Genomic DNA, 27,939 nt, shown 5'->3' with positions numbered 1-27,939 from the left:
TAAACTTCAATACATTCAAAACTCCGCTGCCCGTCTACTCACCCACACCCCGATCCGTGACCACATCACCTCCGTCCTTTACAAACTCCACTGGCTCCCCATCCCCCAGAGAATCCAGTACAAAATCCTCCTCATAACCTACAAAGCCCTCCATAACCTGGCCCCATCCTACCTGACTGACCTCCTCCACAGGCACACTCCCACCTGCACCCTCCGCTCTGCTGCTGCCAATCTCCTATTCCCCCACATCCGGACTAAACTCAGATCCTGGGGGGACAGGGCTTTCTCCATCGCTGCTCCCACCCTATGGAACTCACTACCCCAAACCGTTAGAAACTCCTCCACACTCACCACATTCAAAACATCGCTGAAGTCTCACCTGTTCAGTACTGCCTTCAACCACTTGACTTCACATGACTATTCCACATGACAACCACTGAAGGTCACCTCACCCTCTGTCTCCTTTCTCTGTTCGTTTATTTATTTACTTATTTATCTATTTATTCATTTCCCTATGTTCTCTAAATCTCTGTAAAGCGTCTTTGAGTATATGAAAAGCGCTATATAAATAAAATACATTATTATTATTATTATTACCCCAACAGCTGCTGACGACCTTCTACCGCTGCACCATAGAGAGCATCCTAACGCATGGCATCCCTGTGTGGTACCTCAGCTGCACGGAGGCAGAAAGGAAAGCTCTACAGCGGGTAGTCCATAGAGCTCAGAGGGCCATCGGAACACAGCTACCAGACTTGGAGGGCATCTACAACACACGATGCCTCAGAAAAGCCACCAGCATCCACAAAGACTCTTCACACCCCTGCAACAGTCTGTTCAAACTCCTTCCATCGGGCAGACGATACAAGGCCTTCTACGCCCGCACCTCCAGACTCAGGAACAGCTTCATCACCAGGGCCATAGCTGCTATGAACCGGTCCTGCTGATCCGGATGGCCACAACGCATAGATCAACTTGCACTTTACCCTGTCTAAAAACTGTTCCAACTGTTTCGTTTCGTTGGGTTGCTGTTAATTACTTAAATTATTGCATCGTATGGGAGGCGCATTCCCAATCTCGATGTACCCCTGGGTACAATGACAATAAAGATATATTGTATTGTATTGTATTGTATATGTATATACATAATGTATATACATATATACACAGCCACACATCTCAAAAAACAAACAATAGTGGTGCAATAATAATAATAATAATAGTCGCACTAGCTTCTCGTTTTCACCCTAAAAACAGCCTGTTTCCTTTATCATCGTTACTTTTTTGCATATCTTTAATTCACTGTTCTTTATCTCTCCACATCACCGTCTATATCTTCTACTTCTGAAGAAGGGTCGCCCATTCCTTCTCTCCAGAGATGCTGCGTGTCCCGCTGAGTTACCCCAGCATTGTGTGTCAACCACCATTTGCAGCTCCATCCTGCACCCCGCCTGTTGGCTCCTAGCGGAAGTGCCGCTGGGCGCGGCAGGGGCTTCCTGGAAGTGGCAGCCAGCGGGCCGGGGCAGGGGCGTCCCGGAAGTACCGCTGGGCGGGGCAGGGGCGTCCCGGAAGTGGCAACGAGCGGGGCGGGGCGGGCCTGGCCGTGCCGGGGCGGAAGTGACGCGCAACCCTGACGTGTCCTGTTGCTCGGGACTGTTCGCGGAGGTTCTGGACGGTTCTCGCCCTCCCGCCGCCGCGCGATGTTGGACTTCTTCACCATCTTCAGCAAGGGCGGCATCGTGCTCTGGTGCTTCCAGGGGGTGAACGGCCCCTTAGGCGGCACCGTCAACGCGCTCATCCGCAGCGTCATCCTCCAGGTGAGGGGGGGGGAGGAGAGGGGGAGGGAGGGGGGGAGAGAGAGAGGGGGAGGGAGGGGAGGAGAGGGGGAGGGAGGGGGGGAGAGAGAGAGGGGGAGGGAGGGGGGGGAGAGAGAGAGGGGGAGGGAGGGGGGGAGAGAGAGAGGGGGAGGGGGGGAGAGAGAGAGGGGGAGGGGGGGAGAGAGAGAGGGGGAGGGAGGGGGAGAGAGAGGGGGAGGGAGGGGGAGAGAGAGGGGGAGGGGGGGAGAGGGGGGAGAGGGAGGGAGGGGGAGTGAGAGGGGTAGAGAGGGAAGGGGAGAAAGGGAGGAAGGGGAGAGAGGGAGGGAGAGGGGGAATGGCGGAGAGAGGGGGTAGAATAGAGAGGGGGAAGAAGGGAGGGAAGAAAGGGGTTAAAAGGAGGCAGGGAAGAGAGGGGGGAGAAGAATGGGGGCTCGGTGGGAGGAGGGGAGGGCGAGGGGAAAGGCTGGTCATGAGGAGGGGAGGGGATCCCGGGGTAGATTGGAGGGAGGGGAGGGGAGGGAGGGGGGAAAGAGCAGGTGAATGTGCCGGGATACCGTGTTCCTGCCAGCAGTGATTCCTAACCTCTGGGCCCGGAGGTGGCCTGGGGCAGTCTGGTGTGATGGAGGAGCCGGTCCCCACCTTCCCGGGCAGCGCCGAGGGTGATGGGCTGCAGCCTGGTGTAGTGGAGGGAGGGGGAGCAGGGCCACAGGTGCGCCGAGGGTGGTGGGCTACAGCCTGGTGTAGTGGAGGGAGGGGGAGCAGGGCCACAGGTGCGCCGAGGGTGGTGGGCTACAGCCTGGTGTAGTGGAGGGAGGGGGAGCAGGGCCACAGGTGCGCCGAGGGTGGTGGGCTACAGCCTGGTGTAGTGGAGGGAGGGGGAGCAGGGCCACAGGTGCGCCGAGGGTGGTGGGCTACAGCCTGGTGTAGTGGAGGGAGGGGGAGCAGGGCCGGTGGTCCCCACAGTCCCAGCCCAGTGGTTCCCTCGGGAGGAGCCGAGCAGTCAGCCGTGTCCTTACCTGGAGCCCAGGGCTGCTGATCTTCTGCCATGAAGCTCCGCACCTGTGGCTGCTGCCTTGCTTGTGCATCAGGTAACTTGAACACCAAGTTTTGTCCGGCTTATTAAAAGTAAAATGTCCTCTCCCCAGTTCATATGGTTTCATGACATAGTCAAAGGCTGTTTCTGAGGGGCAGGTTTTTCCACAGTTGTGCGCGATTTGTCACAGGAGGTGGTAGGAGCAATTTGTGTTATCATGTTTAAAAGACATTTTGACAGGCATTTGGATAGGAGGGAAGTAAAGGGATACAGGCCTAATTCAATAGAATGGGATCATCAAAGACAGGGGTGACGTTTAGGAAGGACAAATTGCGCTGAGTGAAGTTTCTGTGTTGTACATCTCATTACCCCCTGATTAACCCTGCAACCTATTTTCACATTCTCAACAGCGTCTCCCACTCTCCTGCAGACCAGGGGTATTTACAGTGGCCAATTAACTTATCAATCCATGTGTTTTTGGAATGTTGAGGGAAATGGGTAGTTGATGGTGGATTGAAGGGCCTATTTTCTCGTGGCATCTCTCTCTATGAAACAGGAGCACCTGCCATTTTGGAGAGAATGTGTAAAACCCCAAACCTTGCAATGGATATCAGGATTGAACACATGTCTCTGAAGCTGAGACACCAAATCTAACAGCTCTGCTACCGTGCAGCATTAGCCATTTTAATATAATGTAGGGTGGTTATTTAATCAAAGGTTTCTGAGTCTTTTATTGTCACGTGATCCAATTAAGGTACAGTGATATACAAATTACCGTACAGCCATGCTTAAAAAAAAGCATTAAGTCACACAGCTACATAAAAGTTAATATGAACATCCACCACAGCGGATTCCTCAATAATAAAGTCCAATCTTCTTCCTCTTTATTCTCCGGTGGTCGGGGCAGTTGAATCATCCTTCGGTGCGATTGAAGCACCCACAGCTGGTGGTTGAAGCTCCCACGTCAGAGCGGTTGAAGCTCTCGCAGCTTGGTGCTCCCGAAGTCAGAATCTAACCAGAGACTGCGAGCATCACGGTGTTAAGTCCGCAGGCTCCCGCAGTTGGAGTTCCCAAAGTCGGTCTCCAGCAAAGGCCGCCAACTCCTTGAAGTTAGGCGGCAGTGCGGATGGAGATACGATGTGGGGAAAAAATATCACATATCCGTCGAGGTAAGAGATTAAAAACAAAATTTCCCCAGCCCCACCTCACATAAAACAAGCTAAAGAACACTAAACATACATTTAACACATACTAAGAAAAACAACAAAGAAGGAAGGGACAGACAGTAGACTGTTGGCCAGGCAGCCTTTGCTGGCGCCACCCAGTGTGTGTGCTCTGTGGGATTCTGATGTTGTAATCTGATATATTGAGTATGCCCAGTCTGAGATGTATCTAATACTTGTTATGATGATTCCATAAATAGGCCGCGTTAATTGTAAATCTAGACAATTCACGGTAGTTCATAGAAAATCTGGAGATTGCCATTTGGCCCTTCGAGCCAGCACCGCAATTCATTGTGATCATGGCTGATCATCCACAATCAGTAACCTGTGCCTGCCTTCTCCCCATATCCCTTGATTCCACTAGCCCCTAGTTCTGAAAAGTAGCTTAGTATTATGAATTTTATCCAATTTCTTCATATTTAAATAAAATTTCCAGTTTGGAAACATTGATTAAAACTTCAAATCTTATCTTTTTAATGGTGGTTATGATTTGCCATCTTTTTTTCAAATTGAGATTCGTTCCACTTTCACTGTAATGTAAGTAGAAATAGGAACAGGTTGTTTCACCCTCTTTCCTGCTCAATCTTTCAATAATGCCATGACCCTCGTTCTCTATGGTCCTTATGACATAGAGGTTGTTTCCATGAGGGCCAACTTTTTCCGCTGAAGATGATGTGTATATGATTTGTCAGAGGAGGTGGTAGAGGCAGGTAAAATGATAATGTTTAACAGGCATTTTGATGGGTAATTGGATAGGAAAAAAATGATGGCCATCTACGGTAAACCTATTCGCTTGTATTATGCATAATAGGCATCATAGTCGGTATGGACAAGTTGGGTTGAGGGAACAGTTTCTGTCTTGTACAACTGTGACTTTAAAAATGGACAATTAAGTACCAGAGGGTATAGTTTTATTGTGAGAAGGGCGATGTTTAAAGGAGATTTGTGGGTGGTTATTTGGAGAGTGGTGAGTGTCTGGCAAATGTTTCTGGGGGTAGTGGTAGAGGCAGATATGATTGTGACATTTTAGAGATTTTTTAATATGCATATGGATATGCAGGGAATAAAGAGGCATGGATTCTGTGCAGGCAGTTAAGATTTGGTCCTGGCATCAAGTTCGGCGCAGACATTGTAGGGTAAGGGCCTGTTTCTGTGCTGTATGATTGTATGTTCTACGATATAGTGAGTTGTTCATGTTTCCTCCATTTTTTGACTTGCAGCAACGTCTTTGCTCAGATTGCTACCTTGTTTTTCTTCGAGTACCTCAGAATTCTTGTCTTCAGGGGAATTTTGTTTTTATTCGTTTGTCTCCAAAGACCCAGTGGGGTATTGATGCTACAGGTGCAGAACCATTCCCCAGTGAAGCATGTTTTTGAAGTGTTTTTTTTTCAGCTGTTGCTATTTTAATGATTTAGTTTAACTGCTGATATAATGGCATGAAGGAAGAACAAGCTTGTCTTTCATGTCATCAGGGCATCTTGCAGCAAGCGTGGTAGCCGATTTACATTCAGCCATGTACCATGCACAAGCTTTAGTTTTGATGGTTGTAGTGGAAATTGAATTATTTAAAAGCTGATAATGTGTCGGAAGGAACTGCAGATGCGACTTATACTGAAGATAGACACAAATTGCTGGAATATTTCTGCGGGTAAGCATCTCTAGAAGAGAAGAATAAGTGATGTTTCTGGTAGTATGAGGAAGGGTTCCGACCCGAAACGTCACCTATTCTTCATTTAAAGGCTGACTTCTGAAAATGCAACAAGCAGCGAGTTACTTAAATCAATAAGCAATGTTTACCCATTTGACACAGTACATAACATTAGAATGTTATATTTGGGTGCTGACAAGGTTTCTATTGTTGCTAGTTTTCTATCCATAGCCATAGGCAGCAAGTAACAATGACTTACTTTGCTGCAGGGATCACATCCAGCTGACAACCCATGTTACATTTTCTAATAGGAAGCTGGTCAGCAATTAGAAACAAGAGTTTTATATCAAATTACATCATACTTAGTATTCAAACCATAAAACAAAAAAATACTGAAATGTAATTTTGATTTGGACGAATTGACTGTTTCTTGCATTCATTTGCATCTCAAGCTGTAATTGTAATTCACCTTCATACAGTTTCCAAAATTGCTTTTTGTAGTGGACTTCGTTTCTTAGGGTTGACAGTAATTCCTGAGGAAGTTTACATGGACAATTGCATTGGAAATTTGAAGATGGCTTTTATAATGGATAAAGTTCATAGGAATTAGTGCTTCATATTTTAAGTACATTATAATGGATTTGGTCATCATGCATTACTATTCGTGCACTATAGTTCAAAGAAATTTTGAACACATTCTCTGGGCATCCCTATGTTTTTGATTATTGTAAAAATATAAATGTGATTAAGTTAATGGATTGATTGTTCCCCTTCTGCAGGAGAGAGGAGGAAACAGCTCATTCACTCATGAAGCCCTCACTCTTAAATACAAGCTGGACAATGAGTTTGAATTGTTGTTTGTGGTGAGTATTTAGCAGATCAAATATAATTAATTAAATGTATTATATTAAATTGGGTACAAAGGAGGACATTCTGGGATATTTGTGGTTATTTTCACCAGGGACTTGTCTGAATCTGTGTTTGATTTGGAGAAAATCTGCACACATAGAGAATCCATTGAAGTGGAGAGAAAAGCTGGCTACATTGGAGTAAAATAGAATGTGTGTTTTAAACCCCCATCCCCATAAAAAATAGACACTGGGCAGACCAAATAACGTGTTAAAATGTACGATGAGGGATTATTATCTCTACTGAGGTTTCTCTGCTGCTTTCAATGTTGAATAAAAGCCCACAGAATGTGGAATTGTAACAGAATGATCAGTATATTCTTTATAAAGGTAGCTTCTAGATTATTGAAACGTCTCTGTTCTAATATTTGTGACAATGTGGGCTCTGCTGTATAATGCCAGAAGATTTCTGTCACAGGAATCTGTGAAAGTATTGAGTTTGTCATTTGGGGCCAGAGAGGCATAAGTGATAGAGATTGACATTTAAGATTACCAGATTGGAATTCTCTCACTTTTTTTAGGGCAGTCTGAAATGGGAATGTAGATGGGAAGAGGAGGGTGCAGTTGCTCTGAAGGGTCAGTCTTTCATATAAACAGTAAGGCCTTGAGGAATGTTGCAGAGCAAAATGACGAGGAGTACATTGTTCCCTGAAAGTGGCATTAAAGGGTGGTCCTGTGACTTCACATCAGTGTGGTGAAGGTGGCTTTTGGCACATTGCCTTTTATCAGTGAATGGGATTTAGTTTAATTGTTGGGATGTTATTGTGTAGTTGTACAAAACATTGGTGAGGGGGCACTTGGAGTGTTGTGTTCACTTTGGTCACCCTGCTTGGAAAGATGCCATTAAACTGAAAAGAGTGCAGAGATTTACCAGGATTTTTCCAGCACTCGAGGGACTGTTTTATGGGGGAGGTCTGAGCAGAAGAGGACTTTATTCTTTGGACCCTGGAAGACAGGCTAATTTTATGAAGGTGTTTCAGGTCATGAGCGGCATGGATGGGGTGAATGCACATAGCATTTATCCCAGCATTGGGGAATGAAGAACTAAAGGGCTAGTGTAAAGGTTTAAAAGGAACCCGAGAGGCAGCTTTTCACACGAGGTGGAATGTATATGGTGGGAACATCCAGTGGAAGTGGTTGGGCAAGTATATTTATGTTTACTTTCTGTCTGAAGAAGGGTCTCGATCCGAAACGTCATCCATTCCTTCTGTCCAGAGATGTCCCGTTGAGTTACTCCAGCATTTTGTGTCTACCTTATGGGGTTTTTTTGTCTGACATGATGCAACTGTCTTTGAATTTTGAGTGTAAGAATTGCATGTCTTCCTGACGGTTGGGCAGGTTAATAGAAGAGGCTGTTATTTTTCTTGCACTGAATAACGGCATGAAGTACATGTGGTCTTCCAAATTGTTTGGAAATATTGAAGATGAGCCAGATTCCTTGGGTAGGTGGTGTGGAAAGAAGGTTGACGCACTGTCTCATAGGAATGTTGAGGGTTATAGTGAGGCTTAGAGAAAAGACGCATTAACCCTTCCACACTGGATAAGACTGCATTGTATTGGCTGTCTGATTTAACTATGTGGTTATGCTCGCAACACAAGTCTTTGTAATTACCCGTGTAAATTAAGCTGCTGTCAAGAAGTAAATATTTGCATATAGTGTCATCAGGGAAAAGACTGTTGGAAGAGATGAAGGCATAAATACACAACTGTTGGAATTCAGTAGTGTAATAACCTATCAATCAGATAGAGTACTCCAATATCAATACTTTCACGAGGCATACTTGTTAGATTTAAAACTTGCGCTAAGCTATTGTTTTCAGTGAATCAAATCTATGTAATGTTAACCCTGTCTAGACTTTTTTGCTAATAGTTAAACTTTATGCCTGTTATTCTTGTTGCAGTATGTGTTGTTCCCTACTTCTGCTAACGAGTGAATCTTAAATCTTAATGACTAAAGTACTTCACAGATTTATAGATGTATGATTATAAATATCAGAAAAAGTCAAAGTTCATTTAGAGCGATTTTCTTTTTACCGGACAGGTGGGCTACCAAAAAATCCTGACGTTAACCTATGTGGACAAGTTTATTGATGATATCCACATGTTATTTCGGGATAAATATAGAAACCAGTTACAGCAGAGAGGAGTGCTGGGCCTCCTTAGTGGTTCCTTTGATTTTTTGGATGACTTCCAAGGCCTCCTGAGGTAAATGAATCAAACTATTTACTTTTAATAATTCTTTTTCTCCATGTAATGCCATTTCTCACTTTCTAAAACAGCAGTTGACAGTTGCAGTAATCTTATAAGAGAGCTGAATTAAGGTTATGATAAGACATTGGTAAAGAGGGTCATTATGCTACATTGATTCCAGTGAGACATACAAATACGCAATTGAAGAATTCACCTTTCTGTAATAGGAGGTAGAGTATCAGCAGCCAATCGGTTTCAGAGAGAAGAGATCTTTTAAATGGAGATAAAGGAGCTGCAGGTATTGGAATTTTGAGCAAAACACAGTGCTGGAGGAACTCAGCCACATCGATTGAGAAAATGGACAGACAATGTTTCGGGGTTGGATTGGGTTCTTCAGGCTGGAGAAGGTCCCAAACATCGTCTGTCCAGTTCCTCCATAGATGTTGCCTAGCCTGTTGAATTCTGCCAGCACTTTTTTACATCAAAATCTCTTCGCCCTTGGGTTAAAATATTGAAAGCTAGGTTGAGGAGAGACTTATGGAAGTATACATGTTACTTAACTGGTTAATTGAAGTGGAAGCTGGGGTTATGTTTCAAAATACTCTGGATTCAAGCTGGCGAAAAATCAGATTTATTGCATTAAACTTTCTAGCCTTTGACTCATTAAAAAAAAAATGATGCATTCAGTGTTTAAGCAGATCTCCATTTTTCTAAATTGAACAAGCTAGGATGAATTATGGAGTTCTCTATCTTGTTTAAGATTGAACGTTCATAAATCAGTATCTATTTCTTACACAGTGGATCTTTAATTTGAGAGATTTTGGATACGATCTTCCTCTAACCTTTCTAAAATAATGCAGTCTGTGTGGATGAGATGGGGTACAAACTAACAGGAGAGTGCTGGTTTGCCCCCACTTCACCCCTGCAAGTTGCAGGTTGGAATGAGTCAGAATTTCCACTCTTGTTTTGTTCTCCTAAATCTAATGCTGGAAAGCAAGTGTGCTAACCACAACAAAGGAAGTAACTCACCTCCTTGCTTTCCATTGTCTCTCATACAGAACACAGAACAATACACCACAAGAATAGGCCCTTTGTCCCACAGTGTCTGTGCCGAGCATGATGCCAACACCATCACTTATCTATCTACACATATCCCTTCATTCCCTGCATATACACCATGCCTGTCCCTAATGCCACTAATGTATTTACTTCTACCACCACTCCCGGCAGCATGTTCCAGGCACTCACGACCCTCTATTTTAAAATAACTTGCTCCACGCATCTCCTTTAAACTTTGTACCCTTTTTTCATCCTGGGAAAAAGATTCTGGCCGTCTATCCTGGGGCACTTGGACCCCAGGAATGCTTTCACATTCTAAAAGTCGGCCAAATTAAAAACTAGAATTTCAACGGCAGTTTTGCTTTTGATAATTCTGTTCAGCCTAACGTATACTTTTTTGATTGTCTTTAGGTATGCTGAGGAACGCACCAGAGGAAAAGCACCATCTGTCATGAAAACATTTAAACAATCTGATAAATCAAGGAAAACTGTGAAGTCTATGATAGAAATCCGGGGTGAAAAAGGGAAGGAGAACAAGAAAATCAAGAAAGAAGGTAAGTAATCATTGGCAGAGGCTCACAGGTTTGGCATGGAAACGGCTAAAGTGCACTGATGGGAGGGGGAAGCATTTTTATAAAGTAACGGGGAGCAAGAAGGATAATCCCCAAGTGTAACTCTAAATTTATAGTTGACTGTCTATCGCATTCTAATTTTTATTTCTTTATGCTTGTGCATGATTACATTCAAACTTAATGTAAACTCAAAGAGCAACAGCTCATCTTGACATCCCTTGACATGTTGACAACCCAGCAAGTTCACATAATCAGCCTTTCCAGCTTGCACCACAACTAACCAGATCTGTCGAAACTTCATCTGTTTGAAGCATGAACTCTGTTCTTCCTTCAGTTTCCAGCATCTACAGTGTTTTGCTTCTCCAGTTTGTATCTCAGTTCCAGAATTACTTTTTTATACTTCCTCACTTCTGCCTATGTTAATCTTTTCAGTGACATTTTCATGAGGCAAATCATCTGCAATTACCATCCTCTTCCGGCTGACACCTCCACCACGTGCTATCTCTTGACCGCCAAACTGTCATGGACATGCCCTTTTTTTTCCTTCTAGCCTCGCCTTTTTCTTCAACTAATAACTTGTTTGATTTCTTATTGTTGAAAGAATAACTTTGTTTCTCTCTGCACAGATGCTGCCTGACCTGTTGAGTATTTTCAGCACCTTCTGTTATTTCATGTTCTGCACCTGTAGTTTTTTATTATTTTGTTCAGTGTCGGCTGATGGAAACCATTGTGTCTGCAGCTCAGGGGAACTTGATTTGGACACTGATGCATTAAGAATGGGGGAAAGTTACCTGGAAACGTTATCCAGGAGATACCGACACGTTGGATTAAATAGTCCGGAATTGATCAATTAGGAGGAATAGGACAGTGTGACTAGGAATGAAGCAGATTTGGGGATCTAGAAGGAAATGTTCAAGGTTCCTTCACATTTGTCTAGCACATGCATTTCTTGGAGTCCGTGTACAAGAAGGATGAGAAATTTAACCATATCCAATGTTTCTTGTGCCAATCAAATTGGGAAATGCAAAGAAATGTAATAGAGAGGGGATTGTATAGCTAGAGCGATGTATGCTTGTGAGTGCAAATCATGAAGGCTGTGTTGCCTGCCCACTGGCATGGTTAAGGACATATCTTCATATTCAAATTTTTAAAGTTTTAGTTTAGAGATACAGCGTGGAAACAGACCCTTTTGCCCACCGATACCACAACGACCAACAATCCCTGCACATTAACTATATCCTACATACACTAGGGACAATTTACACATACACCAAGCCAATTAACCTACATACCTGTAGGTCTTTGGAGTGTGAGGAAACCAAAGATCCCAGAGAAAACTCACACGGTTACGGGGAGAATGTACAAACTCCATACAGACAGCACCCGTAGTGGGGATTGAACCTGGGTCTCCAGCGCTGTAGGGCAGCAACTCTACCGTTGAGCCACCGTGGCTGCCCAATTTCTTTGGGGCTTGAGATAAATGGAGGAGAAAGAGGCAGTTGTTATGGTCTGATTTTGCTGATTTATACCTGAAACTGGGGACCAAATAAAACAGAAAACATGTAATTATCTCTGAATAAGCACCTGAGCACCATGCAATTTAGCATTGAGTAAGATCAGTGTTGAATGTGACTGAAAAATAGGTGTGGGGAAAAATAAATTTTGTTCCATGGAGCAAATTAAACATAAACGGGATCAATATTGAGGAGAGCGGAGGTTGCTCTGTTGGGATGGGCTTCACTTGCATTGAGTTGGGACCAGTGTCCAAGTGAATCAAGTAACTCGGCTACAAACTAAGTAATTGTGGAAGGGTTCTAGCTTCAGGGAAATTTAGAGAGTTAGAGAGGACCACGTCCAGTGAAGTGTTCAAAGATAATTAGGATCTGTAGGGACAAAGCATACACCTATATGACTATAGGTCCAATTAGAGTTAGAGCAGGGAAATAAATGATTTTTTTTTTTTAAAGCAGAAAATGGGCAAAACATTTGTAACAACATAGATGGATTATTGGCATGTGGATATGAAAGCCAAGTCAGTACCAGAACCCTTTATGGCTCCTGGAATAATGTGCCCAAGATAAATTGATGCATCAGTGTAAACATTTTCGACATTGTCAGCTGAAATTCCTTGAGCTGCAGACACTTACTGCTTATGTAGCTGCTAGAGATCATGATGGTTTCAATCAGCTGGCATGGAGTAAAATAATAAATAGAGAGTTGTGGTAGCAATGTAACCAAGGTTAGGAAGCAATTTTTCCAGGATAATTGTCAAAGCAATAACCAAAATTAAAGAAGAGAGATGGCACTAATAAAGTTGAAGGGAGAATGGATCATGGCTTAACAAATCAAAAAGTAGAAGTGATAATGTAGGCCGTAGAATGATCGGAAAATTAGGAATACAGGTCTCAAGGTGAATACAATAATCAGTGGAAACTTTGCATTTTAGACTGCAAATCATATTAGCTTTAATGGTGTAAAGAATACGTTTATGGATTGTAAGAGGTGGTTATCTACATCAGTATGTTGAAGAACCCATGAGGGAATAAACTATTTTAGATCTGTGTTCAATAAGAAAGGGCTAATTAATACTGTTGTTAATGTACAGTGATAAAATGTATACAATTTTACGTAGAGATTGAAGTGATTTATTTTAACATAAAACTAGGATCTTAACTTTAAACAAAGCAAGCTACAAAGATATGGGTTATGCGTTGGAATTGAGAAACAATATTAAAAAGTAGGACAAAAAACAACATTTGAAGTACAAAAATCCACCAGGAAAAGTGGTACAACTGTCACCACCTAAAGGTTATAGATAATATTGGATGAAAGAAAAGGGTTTATAGTATTGCCAAAATGTACAATATGCCCGAGGTTTTGAAAAGTACAGGCAGGACATTGAGAACCTCGTAACCTGGTGACAAGGCAACAACCTTTCCCTCAATGTTATCAAGACAAAGGAGATTGTGATTGACTTCAGGAAGCGAAACGATACACGTACCCGGTATACATTGGTAGCACTTTGAAAGCTTTAAGTTCAAGCTCTGACTAAATAAAACCATAAACTTGTCCTGGACCAGCCATATCGAAGCAATGCCTAAGAAAGCACACCAATGCTTCTACTTCCTCAGAAGGCTTAGGAAGACTGACATGTCCCCAATTACTCTCACCAAGTTCTACAGATATGCCATAGCAAGCATTTTATCGGGATGCATCACAGCATAGTTTGGGAACAGCTACATCCAAGACTGCAAGAAATTGCAGAGAATTGTGAGCACAGCTTCCCTCCCATTGATTCCATCTATACTGCATGCTGCCTCTTATCCCCTTATCCTGTATCTGTACACTGTGGATATCTCGATTACAATCATGAATAGTCTTTCCGCTGACTGGATAGCACACAACAAAAAGCTTTTCACTGCACACATGACAATAAACTAAATTAAAATTTAGAGCAAATGAAAGGAAAATAGCATGCAAGAGTAATCCAGTAATGAGAAAAATAGTCTGTAAAATGTAACATTTATAAAGAGGAAAAGATACTCAAAGAATAGTAGTTTTCTGACTTCAGTGTCACTTTAGGAATTCAAATTTATCAACAGTGAATGTTAATTCAAGTCTTTGGTTGGGAGATTTTTAGAGAAGCTTTTACAAATTATTTTACACTCTCTTCTCTTTGCTTTCTTTTATATCTTTGTTCTTGCCTGTTGTTTTTTTTCCTACTTCTGTCTTTTTTCCCCTCCTATCTAGCCCCTGTACCTGAGGCACCTCCAGCAGAAAAGAAACCTACCGTCCAGTTAAAGACTCCTGTAACCATGACTGTAGGTGATGCTAACCAAAATGGTTTGACTCAGGAAGAAATCACCCAGAATAGGGAGAAATTTTTCCGTAAAAGTCTGGGAAGAGAGAAAAAAGAAAACAGGTGAGGAGTTTCCACCTATGAGGCAACAATTAGCTAGTTGTGTTTTCTAGTTTTTGCCTTGATCTGTAATTTTAGCTGCTATTTTTGCTCATACTAGAGAGGGCACTGCTGCGCTTGTTCTTTTGCAACAACATTGTTTAAGGTGTTTATTGCCACGTTTAATTGATGAATCCTCTTATTATGTTTACATGTGTAATATTGGGTCCACAGTCTACTTAATTTATAAAAAGCTTATTGTGTTTCTGGTGACTTAATCCTAATGTTTACTGTACAAATTCAAATTCCATATTAATGTTCCCTCCATTATAATTCAGTTCAGTTTAATTCACTTCAACATTTCAGTTTCAATAGGTTTTCAGTAGGAGAGGGAAAGTGAAATTTAATGCAGTAACATGTTTCTCATGGTGAATTGCAGCAGCAAGTCCCCCAAAACAAGTAAGCAGAAACTGCGCCGTGTCTGGCCTCTGGATTGTAATAATGCTAACTCCAAAGAGCTGGATTACAGTGAAAAACTGTTCAATGGTCAGTCCAGTGCTGTCACCAACAATGGAGATGACATCAGTGTAGATGTGGTATGTTACAAACTTATTACCCTTTCTGCAAGTGTTTATTAACACTCTAATTAGAGGACATACTTCAGTTTTGTTACATTTTCATTAGTCCTCAAATGGAAGTGGGAACACTGTCTATGGTTATTAGGTGTGCTTTCAAAAAAGAGCTATGTTGTCAAATTGATTATTAACACTAAGGTAGGCTGCCAGATTAAAAGATGAAATAGAACTGAAACAAAACAGTGCTGGAAATGATCAGGTACCATTTGTGATTAAGCTGAAACCGATTTGATGTTTCTGGTCAACAGAACTGAAAAGTTCACTTTCTCCAATACAAGGACTGATGCTGGCCTCTATACCCATATGGAACTCATTGATAACATCAGTTAAATATTTCTTCAGTTCTTAATATATTGAAATATTGAGTATTCAGGATTTATTGCATAATTTAAGTCAAGAATGAGTTGATGTGCCGCCCAACATTCCTCAAAAGTGAGTTAATTGCCATTTATTATCTTCGCTTCGCTGGAATCTTGTTTTGCACAATTTCTTTCATGGAGTGCCAGTGCAGGTCAAGGTAGCTTGTTGCAAATGGTGCTTAGATTCTTTCTGGAGATGTGACAAGGCGTGTTTATATAAGGCATAATCTGTGTCAACACTAGGCACACATTGGCAGAAATAGAAAAGTGTTTCGCCCGGATTCTGTCTCATCAGCGAGCTTCCATGTTAATTGGTGATCGTATGTTGCAAGCCTTAGTATATAGATTTCACAAATAACTTTTCAAAAAACCATCCTAAAATCTTAGTGGTGAGGCCTAGCTGATCTCAGTGCCTCGATATTGAGTGGGGACCGTACAAGATGAGCACAAAAACGCATGGAAAATTAAAGCTTTCACAGGTGGCTAAGATTTATATTGACTGTCAAAAACTATTGGCATATTTCTGAATACCTGACAATGATAATAAGCGTTCAAAATATTAAGCAAAATTTTTAAATCATTAACAGTGTATACTTAAAAGAATTAACATTTACATTAGCATTGCATCTCTTAAGGATAGCGGAGTCAGGGGGTATGGGGAGAAAGCAGGAACCGGGTACTGATTGAGAATGATCAGCCATGATCACATTGAATGGCGGTGCTGGCTCGAAGGGCCGAATGGCCTACTCCTGCACCTATTGTCTATTCAACGTAAGAATTAAAATGTCATATGGCATTTTATAATTATAATTGCATTTAGCTGTTTTGTTTCACATCTTGTGCTTAATATAGCTTTCCTAGTCCTATAGATTATTATATGATAGTTGGATGAAACAGTTGAGAAAGTCAGAGAGTGACATGAGAGTTTGAGTCAGTGAGTAGATCGGCAATTCCAGGAGGAAAGGCAAGATGTTCTTAGTTTATTCACAATAACTAAATTTAATCACAAATTTGGCATTTATTGCAGAATTTTTATCGTGGGTCAATGGCAGGAGATTTGAAAACTGTTGATTATGAGAGTTGTGAGGAAGAGGAGGAGGAGGAGGAGGAGGAGGAGGAGGAGGAAGAAGAAGAAGAAGAAGAAGAAGAAGATGAAGCAGTCGTACATAAGATTTCTAACACCAGGTATGTCTGTATGATGTTGGTAGAGATCTTCAGATTTGCTGAGCATCTATGTTCCCATACAATGCTGATAAACTATTCATAAAACTATTCAAATGGAATTTTCTAATTTCCTTTCTGTTTTTACCACGTGTACAACATTTTGCATACAGCGTGAAGAAGGGTGGCATTGGTGGTATGTTTGGAATGCTGCGAGGTCTTGTTGGATCAAAAAACCTTTCCCCTCAGGTGATGGCCCCTGTGCTTGACAAGATGAAGGATCATTTAATTGGTGGGTAATGGGCATGTCCTTCAACACTAAACTCAGTTCTTTTTATGTATGCACAATGACTTACATAATTGGTGCAAGCTGCTCTCTTTGACTTGTACTTTCCTCTTTTCTGCAGCTAAGAACGTTGCTGCAGATATTGCTCTTCGCCTGTGTGATTCAGTGGCCAAGAAGTTGGAAGGAAAGGTGATGGGAACATTCAGCAGTAAGTTGTATTTAGTTATAATATATCATGTCAGCCCATGTGACACCTTGTCATCTCACCCTAATTTATGATGGCAGTTTAAGAGATTAACTCTTCTAACCCTATTCAGTTTACATCTTTCACCACAGTTGTACTTGATCATTTAAATTAATCTTGCTCCACGTTTAGAGCTTGGCTGGACATTTCATATTGGAGGATAATGTTGTAGGTGTTGTACTCCAGCCCTGAGTGCCTTGCAGATTTGTATTTGGACGAATTTTATTTGGTTCATATTTTCCAGGTCTTGACATAAATGTTATTGTCAAAGGATAGTATTGTACAGAAGGGTAGGTTGGTAGAAAACCTTTGCTTTGTAAAGGATGAGTACTAGGCTCATCTTGTGTACGCAAATGCAAATGTCACCTCAATACTGAGGTTTGGATGACCTTGTTCTTGAATCTAGTTACAAGAAGTTGGCTAGTTCCAAGATCGGTCTGAAGATTAGCAGACTGTTGTGAGTGAGGTACAGCATTGCAATGAGAAAGGTTGGAAGCAATTGTTGACACAGCGATGCATGCTTGTGGACTGCCCAATTCCATTGAAAACTTTAAAAAATATGATTTTGGCGAGGGCTGAATTTTAATTTGAGTGCTTAATGAAGTTGACGAAGTCAAAGTGTCAGTGAGTCTGTAAAAAGGCCATTTAAAATGGCTGATGTTGCTACCTGCATTTCTTGGATTTTCTTGGCATGCAGTGAAGATGACATTGCCTGTCCCTCTAGATGGATTAAATCCACATTGCAATTTCTGGAGCAACTCTTTTTGGCTGTTGGGGGGAAATGGTTGAGATCCCCAGTGATAACTTTCTTTAAGACAGATAGCAGGAAGATCCCTCTGTAGTTACCAGAGTCAGGGCTGACCCCTTCCTTGAAGATGGTGTGATTGTGGCATCTGCGATCCCCTGCTACAAGGATGAAGAGGTTATGGATTAGTGATTGAAGCTCACCACTGATGGATTTTGGAACTTCTGTGGGGATAGCCTCTGCTCCCAAGATTTTATTTTTCAGGTGTGCTATGACCTTGACAACGACGTGTTGGAATCCGGCATACATGCTGATGCCTTGTTTTCTGTTTTTGTGTGTGAGCACATGGTATTCCTTGGTAAATATCAGGTACCCTATGAGTGCCATGAGATGTCTTTCACTGGTGAAAGAAATGGGGTCATTTTCAGTGGGGGGGGGGAACCCCCCTGAAGTGCAGTTGGCGGGCATGGCATCTACAGTATTTGTTGATATTGGCATTATTCTGAGGTAAGGGGAAACTACTTAGTCCTACACCTGATAAACAGCCAGTGTTTTCCTCTTGAAATAGCCTGTTTCTAAATGCTAACAAATGGATATAGTTTAGCCAAGTTGCCTCCCTCTTCCCTCCATCCACCAAAAGATACAAGGTTGGTCAACAACATTTGTGTGGACTTGCTTGTGTAAACTGGTACCTTGGGCATGGTACCACAAGGTTGCTGGTAAACTAGTACCTGGCACTTCAGAGTGGAAGGCTGAAGAAACTTCATAGTTGTTTAAATGCTTGTTATTGATGCCAAACACCCTGCTAACTCGGCATTCTTCGTTGTACCCTTCAATAGCAGTGACATCCACAGTGAAGCAAGCCTTGCAAGATTCTCTGGTCCAGATCCTGCAGCCCAAGAGACGTGTCGATATCCTCCGTGATGTTTTGGAAGCTCAGAAACAAAAGCGGCCATTTGTCGTTACTTTCTGCGGCGTGAATGGAGTTGGAAAGTCTACCAACCTTGCCAAGGTTAGGCATAGATGAAATTTATTGAAGAGAAATCACTACGGTTCCACATCTGTCTCAAGCACCCTCACTTTCCCAATCCCCCACTACTATAACTCTTTAGCACTGGTATCTTTCTGTGATACGTTTGCATATCTGTTCCTCTCATTCCCACTTTCTAATGGGATGCATATGGTATAAATTGTTTTGGTGTTAATATTTAAAACTAGTATCGTGGTACTAAATCAATCATTGTGGAATTCATCATGATCATGCCTTGCAACACCGTTTATAGAATTCATGAAACAGCATTCTGTATCACATCAGTATTACTCATTCTAATCCACTGCTAATACAAAGTTATTTTATATCACCAGCTATTTTTAATATAAAAGCACTTTGAAATCTGGAAATACAAATGCTCAATGCTGGAAAGCTCCAGCAAATGAGACCAGTCAGCAACTGAATGGGAACATTTTATCATTTGTGCCGTGTCCTTTGCTTCCTGCAGATCAGCTTCTGGCTGATGGAGAATGGATTTCGGGTTCTTATTGCTGCCTGCGACACGTTCCGAGCTGGAGCAGTGGAGCAGCTCAGAACTCACACTCGCCGCCTGAATGCCCTGCACCCACCAGAGGAACACCATGGTCAAAGCATGGTCCAGCTGTTTGAGAGGGGATACGGGAAGGACGCCGCTGGCATCGCAATGGAGGCCATTGCATTTTGTAATTAAAAAAAAAACATTGCTTTAGTCCAGTTTTCAATTTTCCACGCTGTCTATACCTTCTCATACTTTGCCAAGCTATACCTTTTTATTAGTTATGCTGCTGGTCAATTTTTATCTCTCTATTGCAATGCAGGGTGGGGTGGGGGGGGTGATTGTGCTATCATAGTTGCCAGTCGTTAGCAACATCACTGAATTTGCTTTGCATTCTATTCCAATACTATTCTATTTTCTAAATTTTAGTTAACGCTTTGTGTGGATTTTGCGTGACCTGGTGCTTTTGGGGACTTGTGTTATCTACTATGACTCGGACTTAAAGAAATTTGGTTCTGCCTTTTGTTTATACATCTCTGGCCTATGTGTGTATGGGAGTTTGGAATTAATCTCGGTGTTGACAGAATTTCTATTATTCCTGTAATGTTTTGTTAGTATTTATTTACTGGACTATGAAGGCATTCTGTGCAATACTTTTCGAAGATAAATATTGGAATCCTTGTAGAAATGGGGTTTCAGATACTCATTCAATTGAAGAACTTCACAAAATGTGTCTATAGTTAACTGGTGAATGCAATTGGATCGATTACCCGAGCATTAGTAAGTTGAAGTATAGGCACTCAAACCTCTGCCTCCAGGTGCCAGTCCTCTTACAGCAGATCCAAATTGTATGTTGTGCCACTCTTATGCCTGTCCCTTTATCCCGCCCAGCGGACAGTGCAGACCAAACCCATACACCAGTTCACCAAGCAGAATGTGTTAAACTAAAGTTCAAAGCTGAGTGTGTTAGTACATATACTGAAGCAAGGATTGACTGAAGATTTGTGGGAAACATTTTCTCAAATAAAGTAATAGGCTAATGTCCACAAATTTTAATGTCAAATTTAAACAAAGATTAGCTCGTAATGATTCAGTTAGGCTTTTTTTCTGAGCTATTTGGCTTGATCACTACCATTTGATTTGATTTTCTCACGGGTGGAGATGCAATTTTAAAATGTCACTTTCTTCCACAGCCCGAAATCAGAGCTTTGATGTGGTTTTGGTAGACACTGCAGGTCGTATGCAGGACAACACCCCCTTAATGACTGCTCTTGCCAAACTCATTGCCATTAATATGCCAGATCTGGTACTATTTGTTGGTGAAGCATTGGTAGGGAATGAGGCAGTGGATCAGTTGGTGAGTACTGGTCAGTTTATCACCCAAATCATCTATTACACTGGTTCTCTTTGCACAAAGCACCCCCTGTTGTCTGACAGATTTGTGGGCTCCAGTTCCCTGAGTACTGTTCAGTTATCAACATGTAATGATCTTGAATTCCCTTCCCAACAGTACTGTCGAGTACCTTCAATCTGCAGTAATCCAAGGCCACACGCTATCTTTTTATGGGCAATAACTCAACAACACTGAGATCCTGTAAATGAATAAAGAAATCTTCACTCTTCTGACAGACATAATCATATGACTCTAAATATTCTCCATAATCTAGGTTTATACGGGAACGTTTAATTGTCATACCTTTTTCTGAAAAAACCCCATTTGATATTGTATAAAAATATCACTGGCCCTATCCCTGAACTCTCTCTGTTACACTGACAACTGTATTGGGCCTACATCCTGCACCATGCAGAACTCATGGACTTTATTTACTTTTACTAACTTCACTACTAACTCAAATTCACCTGGACCATCTCTGACACCTCCCTCCCCTTTCTTGATATCACCGCCTCCTTCACAGGAGATAGGCTATCGACTGACGTCTATTACAAACCTACTGACTCCCACAGCTATCTGGACTACACTTTATCCTACCCTGCCTCCTGCACTCTATCCCCTACACAATTCCTCAGTTTCCGTCACTTCTGCCCCCAAGCTGAGATGTTCCGTACCACGACAGGCCGTATGCAGGACAACACTCCCTTAATGACTGCTCTTGCCAGATTGAGGCAACACGCAAATTGGAGGAATTGCGCCTTATTTGTTGCTTGGGCAGCTTACAACCCAGCAGTATGAACGTTGATTTATTTAATTTCTAGCGACCCTTACATTCCCTCTCCCACCTTAGTAGTCCTACTAGTTCCACTGTTTGCATCCTTGTATCCCCTTGTTATCATCTCTTCACCCAGCCAATAATGGACCATTACGGGGTCCACCCTTCCTTGGTTATCTGTTGATGACTTTGATTTTTTCTGGCCATTTCCTACCTCCAGTTCTCTCCCCTCTACTTTCAGTCCGAAGAAGGGTTCCGAACTGAAACGTCACCCATCCTTTTTCTCCAGAGATGCTGCCTGACCCGCTGAGTTCCTCCAGCACTTTGTGTTTATCATCTGATATTGTACTTTATTGAAATCCAGCAATAAACCTGCATGGTCTAATTGTCTGTTTGTAAATACTAACTCAATCTCTCCTCAGGTAAAATTTAACCAGGCTCTGGCTGACCATTCAATGGGTGAAAAGCCACGGCTGATTGATGGCATTGTGCTGACCAAATTTGATACAATTGATGATAAGGTAATGTTGCTGGGCATATGTGCAACATTAAGTATTAATTGTTTCCCTCTGCAGTTTGCTGAGTATTTCTTGCATTTTCTGTATCATTTTATCTTCTACCTGACTTTTGAACTCAGCAAAACAGCTGAAAGTAACAATGGAATATCACTCATACGTTTGCATAAGTGCTTTAACCAAGGCCTCTAAGTGTAAACAGAAATTCTTTGACCAGTCATTTATGTTGCAGGATACTGTAAGCATAATTATCTTAAACTTTGATCTGGAGTGAACTTGTTGCTGAGCTACACTTTGAACAATGTCTGCCTTACTGGGAACAAATACCAGAAAATAATAGCATTTTTTGGCTCTTAAATTAGAGGGGTATATTGAGAGAAACAAGCAATTTCCTGTATGTTTTTACAGGAAAACCGTCCCTACTTTTGTAATTGAGTCATGTATACATGTAATTTATATAGAGCCATTCACACATACAGCTCAATACAAAATGAATATGGCTTCTTTGGAAGCTTCATCCCTGGTGCAATAAAACCGTTGGTTTAGAGGGAGTTTAGTTTGGAGATACAGCGTAGAAACAGGTCCTTTAGCCCACCGAGTCCACGCCGGCAGCGACCACCCCATGCACTAGCACTATCTTACCCATTAGGGACAATTTATTATTTTACCAAAGCCAATTAACCTATAAAGCTGTTTGTCTTTGGAGTGTGCGAGGAAACTCAGAGAGTGGTGAGTGTGGAATTCTCTGCCACAGAAGGTAGTTGAGGCCAGTTCATTGGCTATATTTAAGAGGGAGTTAGATGTGGCCCTTTTTGCTAAAGGGATCAGGGGGTATGGAGAGAAGGCAGGTGCAGGTGACTGAGCTGGATGATCAGCCATGATCATATTGAATGGCGGTGCAGGCTCGAAGGGCCGAATGGCCTACTCCTGCACCTATTTTCTATGTTTCTAAACTGGAGCACCTTTAGACAACCCACGTGGTCGCAGGGAGAACATATAATCTCGGTACAGACAGCACCTGTAGTCAGGATTGAACCCGCTTCTCTGGCGTTATAAGGCAGCAACTATCTGTGACTGAGATGTGGAGCTGGTTTGAATACCTTGTTTTTGTTTGCGTTACCAAATGTTTTTTGGTGCTCTAAATCTGTTCATTTTCTCCTGCAGGTTGGTGCTGCCATTTCTATGACCTACATCACTGGCCAACCAATAGTCTTTGTTGGAACTGGACAAACCTATAATGACCTGCGCAGCCTCAATGCCAAGGCTGTTGTCAGTGCCTTGATGAAGGCTTGAGTATCTGCTTTACAACACTCTTATCGCACCCAGTGCCACTAAATTTTCCAACATCAGCCCATCACTGATTTTTCTGTGCATAAATGGAGGATTATTGATTATGTTGTGTGGAATCACCTGTTGGCATTGCAACTTCTCCAGCATTGTTCAGTCTGCTGCATTTCCTTCACGGTGTTTTTTTAAAATAAGTACGCAGTATCACATCACCAGTCAAGGAAACTGAGAAACTGCTTTTCCTTTTTAAAAAAAAAAAAGTCTTTAATTCTTAGTGCAATAAACTTGAGTATCGGCTGCCTGTGAATTACAGAGAAAATGTAAAGAGAATTTATTAAATAAAGCTGCTATCATTGTTGGCTGTGGTCATCCGTTGTGTTCAGTTACAAGGTGTAAATGGAATGGCTGCTTTAAAAAAAATTATTCAACATTATATAGGAATAGGGTGCTGGAAAGATTAAAAACAAAATTTTAGGCGCATAGTGTGGACAATTGGAACCTTTTGTCTCAGGATGGAAATATCAAATACTACAGGGCACAGCTTTAAGGTGATGGGCAAAGTTTAAAGGCGCTGGGCAGGGCAGGTTTTTTAAAGAGGGTGGAGGGATGGTGGTGGAGGCGGCAGATACGATAGTGCCATATAAGAGACCTGGATAACATGGAAATGAGATTAGTTTAACTTGGCTTATGCTTGGGTTAAGTTCAGATTGACTGTAATTGAATACCTGAGAAGACATCCAAGAAGAATTCCATTAGCATTGTGAAAGAAGAGCTGCCACTTAGAATAGCTTGACATTGTTGGATTTAAAGCTCTTGCAATTCATTTATTCCAAAAAAGTTTTGACCATGTATTCTTCCACACATACTGTCCCCTGTGGAATGTCTCAAATTTCATGGTATGGATGTGGCTATATTGAGTTATAGAGCTAAAAACAAAGAACTACAGATGCTGGTTTGCACAAAAGGACACAAAGTGCTGGAATAACTCAGTGGGTCAGGCAACATTTATCGGTGATGTTTCAGTTCAGAACCCTTTAGACTAGAGCTAGTTTGGCTTCTGGTGATTTCATCAATGATCTTAGACAATAGACAATAGGTGCAGGAGTAGGCCATTCAGCCCTTCGAGCCAGCACCGCCATTCAATGCGATCATGGCTGATCACTCTCAATCAGTACCCCGTCCCTGCCTTCTCCCCATACCCCCTCACTCCACTATCCTTAAGAGCTCTATCCAGCTCCCTCTTGAAAGCATCCAACGAACTGGCCTCCACTGCCTTCTGAGGCAGAGAATTCCACACCTTCACCACTCTGACTGACCTTAAGCAGGTTAACTTTATTAGAACAACTAGAAATCTCAGGTGCTTTAATATATACAAGTTTTTTGCTGATCAGTCCCAAGATTAGAGAATATGATCAAGTCCCATCACTACTTTCTTGAACTGGGTTCTGGTGTGAAGTAGCATTCATTAGGAGTAATCTGGCTTTGATCTGTTTCCTAAACCAGGAATTTAGTTGTGTCTACCCAGACCTTGTACACCAACAGGAGACATATGGTAACACTTGGTGCATATATGCATTGTTCCGTTTAGCTGAGCATCACATAGTACACAGACATTGGGGGGGGGGGGGGTCTGTACTGTTTTATGTTCTAGAAATCAGAGCCCAATATTGGCAAAGCAAGCTTCATACTATCTCTACTTTTTATTTGATAGAAAATAACAACTCTGGTTGTGCCTAGTGATTATACAGAGGGTCCGTAGCAACAAGGTAAATCAAGAACACATTCCAAATTACTATAAACCATCTGCCACGGTTTATAGTTTTAAGTTTCCATTAAAATTTAGGCCATGACCTCCAGGGAAATAGAATGTATCTAAATACAGAGTACCCCAAAATTTTGCCACTGATTATTTCCTGGTACCAAGAGACAATAGGTGTAGGAGTAGGCCATTTGGCCCTTCGAGCAAGCACCACCATTCAAAGTGATCATGGCTGATCATTCTCAATCTACCCTGTTCCTGCCTTCTCCCCATACCCCCTGACTCCGCTATCCTTAAGAGCTCTATCTGGCTCTCTTGAAAGCATTCAGAGAATTGGCCTCCAATGGCGTGTCAAAAATGTAATGCTACGGTGGTTATGGGAGATTTCAACATGCAGGTAGACTGGGAAAATCAGGTTGGAAATGGACCCCAGGAAAGAGAGTTTGTAGAGTGCCTTCGAGATGGATTCTTAGAACAGCTTGTACTGGAGCCTACCAGGGAGAAGGCAATTCTGGATTTAGTGTTGTGTAATGATCCTGATCTGATAAGGGGACGAGGTAAAAGAACCATTAGGAGGCAGTGATCACAAGATGATAAGTTTTACTCTGCAAATGGAAAGGCAGAAGGGAAAATCGGAAGTGTCAGTATTACAGTATAGCAAAGGGGATTACAGAGGCATGAGGCAGGAGCTGGCCAAAATTGACTGGAAGGAGGCCCTAGCAGGGAAGACGGTACAACAGCAATGGCAGGTATTCCAGGGAATAATGCAGAGGTTGCAGGATCAATTTATTCCAAAGAGGTGGAAAGACTCTAAGGGGAGTAAGAGACACCTGTGGCTGACAAGGGAAGTCAGGGACAGCATAAAAATTAAGGAGAGGAAGTATAACATAGCAAAGAAGAGTGGGAAGACAGAGGATTGGGACTCTTTTAAAGAGCAACAAAAGTTAACTAAAAAGGCAATACGGGGAGAAAAGATGAGGTACGAGGGTAAACTAGCCGATAATATAAAGGATGATAGCAAAAGTTTTTTTAGGTACGTGAAGAGGAAAAAAATAGTCAAGGCAAATGTGGGTCCCTTGAAGACAGAAGCAGGGGAATTTATTATGGGGAACAAAGAAATGGCAGACGAGTTAAACCGTTACTTTGGATCTGTCTTCACTGAGGAAGATACACACAATCTCCCAAATGTTCTAGGGGCTGGAGAACCTAGGGTGATGGAGGAACTGAAGGAAATCCACATTAGGCAGGAAATGGTTTTGGGTAGACTGATGGGACTGAAGGCTGATAAATCCCCAGGGCCTGATGGTCTGCATCCCAGGGTACTTAAGGAGGTGGCTCTAGAAATAGTGGAAGCATTGGAGATCATTTTTCAATGTTCTATAGATTCAGGATCAGTTCCTGTGGATTGGAGGATAGCAAATGTTATCCCACTTTTTAAGAAAGGAGGGAGAGAAAACGGGTAATTATAGACCAGTTAGTCTGACATCAGTGGTGGGGAAGATACTGGAGTAAATAATAAAAGACGAAATTGCTGAGCATTTGGATAGCAGTAACAGGATCATTCCGAGTCAGCATGGATTTACGAACGGGAAATCATGCTTGACAAATCTACTGAAATTTTTTGAGGATGTAACTAGGAAAATTGACAGGGGAGAGTCAGTGGATGTGGTGTACCTCGACTTTCAGAAAGCCTTCGACAAGGTCCCACATAGGAGATTAGTGGGCAAAATTAGGGCACATGGTATTGGGGGTAGGGTACTGACATGGATAGAAAATTGGTTGACAGACAGAAAGCAAAGAGTGGGGATAAATGGGTCCCTTTCGGAATGGCAGGCAGTGACCAGTGGGGTACCGCAAGGTTCGGTGCTGGGACCCCAGCTATTTACGATATACATTAATGACTTAGACGAAGGGATTAAAAGTACCATTAGCAAATTTGCAGATGATACTAAGCTGGGGGGTAGTGTGAATTGTGAGGAAGATGCAATAAGGCTGCAGGGTGACTTGGACAAGTTGTGTGAGTGGGCGGATACATGGCAGATGCAGTTTAATGTAGATAAGTGTGAGGTTATTCACTTTGGAAGTAAGAATAGAAAGGCAGATTATTATCTGAATGGTGTCAAGTTAGGAGGAGGGGGAGTTCAACGAGATCTGGGTGTCCTAGTGCATCAGTCAATGAAAGGAAGCATGCAGGTACAGCAGGCAGTGAAGAAAGCCAATGGAATGTTGGCCTTCATAACAAGAGGAGTTGAGTATAGGAGCAAAGAGGTCCTTCTACAGTTGTACCGGGCCCTGGTGAGACCGCACCTGGAGTGCTGTGTGCAGTTTTGGTCTCCAAATTTGAGGAAGGATATTCTTGCTATGGAGGGCGTGCAGCGTAGGTTCACTAGGTTAATTCCCGGAATGGCGGGACTGTCGTATGTTGAAAGGCTGGAGCGATTGGGCTTGTATACACTGGAATTTAGAAGGATGAGGGGGGGGATCTTATTGGAACATATAAGATAATTAGGGGATTGGACACATTAGAGGCAGGAAACATGTTCCCAATGTTGGGGGAGTCCAGAACAAGGGGCCACAGTTTAAGAATAAGGGGTAGGCCATTTAGAACGGAGATGAGGAAGAACTTTTTCAGTCAGAGAGTGGTGAAGGTGTGGAATTCTCTGCCTCAGAAGGCAGTGGAGGCCAGTTCGTTGGATGCTTTCAAGAGAGAGCTGGATAGAGCTCTTAAGGATAGCGGAGTGAGGGGGTATGGGGAGAAGGCAGGAACGGGGTACTGATTGAGAGTGATCGGCCATGATCACATTGAATGGCGGTGCTGGCTCGAAGGGCTGAATGGCCTACTCCTGCACCTATTGTCTATAATGCCTTCTGAGGCAGAGAATTCCACAGATTTACAACTCTGACTG

At 42.4% G+C, this 27,939-nt stretch overlaps 1 protein-coding gene across 2 annotated transcripts; it reads left to right on the top strand.

Annotated features, from left to right (window-relative positions):
• The first annotated feature begins 1,605 nt into the window (after nt 1-1,605).
• On the top strand, nt 1,606-23,630 carry srpra (SRP receptor subunit alpha). Of its 2 annotated transcripts, none has more exons than XM_078426682.1 (14): nt 1,606-1,817; nt 6,501-6,584; nt 8,671-8,834; nt 10,290-10,432; nt 14,201-14,372; nt 14,791-14,944; nt 16,370-16,527; nt 16,677-16,795; nt 16,911-16,997; nt 18,618-18,790; nt 19,278-19,491; nt 20,498-20,661; nt 21,895-21,993; nt 23,152-23,630. In XM_078426682.1, exons 1-14 carry the CDS (start codon nt 1,701-1,703, stop codon nt 23,278-23,280), a joined length of 1,977 nt encoding a protein of 658 aa, XP_078282808.1. In that variant the 5' UTR covers nt 1,606-1,700; the 3' UTR covers nt 23,281-23,630. The 2 variants fall into 2 exon arrangements, with proteins under 2 accessions (XP_078282808.1, XP_078282807.1); XM_078426681.1 differs by having other exon boundaries at nt 1,607-1,817; nt 14,788-14,944.
• The last annotated feature ends 4,309 nt before the right edge of the window (nt 23,631-27,939 follow it).

This window comes from Rhinoraja longicauda, chromosome 32 (assembly GCF_053455715.1).
Source record: "Rhinoraja longicauda isolate Sanriku21f chromosome 32, sRhiLon1.1, whole genome shotgun sequence".
Classification (NCBI taxonomy): domain Eukaryota; kingdom Metazoa; phylum Chordata; class Chondrichthyes; order Rajiformes; family Arhynchobatidae; genus Rhinoraja; species Rhinoraja longicauda.
The sequence above is the reverse complement of the archived record's forward strand: the minus strand, read 5'-3'. Positions and strand labels throughout refer to the sequence as shown.

Coding starts and splice junctions, on each gene's coding strand:
- srpra (XM_078426681.1), top strand. CDS start 1,701: ATGTTGGACTTCTTCACCATCTTCAGCAAGGGCGGCATCGTGCTCTGG. Junction 14,945..16,369: donor ATGACATCAGTGTAGATGTG/GTATGTTACAAA, acceptor CATTTATTGCAG/AATTTTTATCGTGGGTCAAT. Junction 16,998..18,617: donor GGTGATGGGAACATTCAGCA/GTAAGTTGTATT, acceptor ACCCTTCAATAG/CAGTGACATCCACAGTGAAG.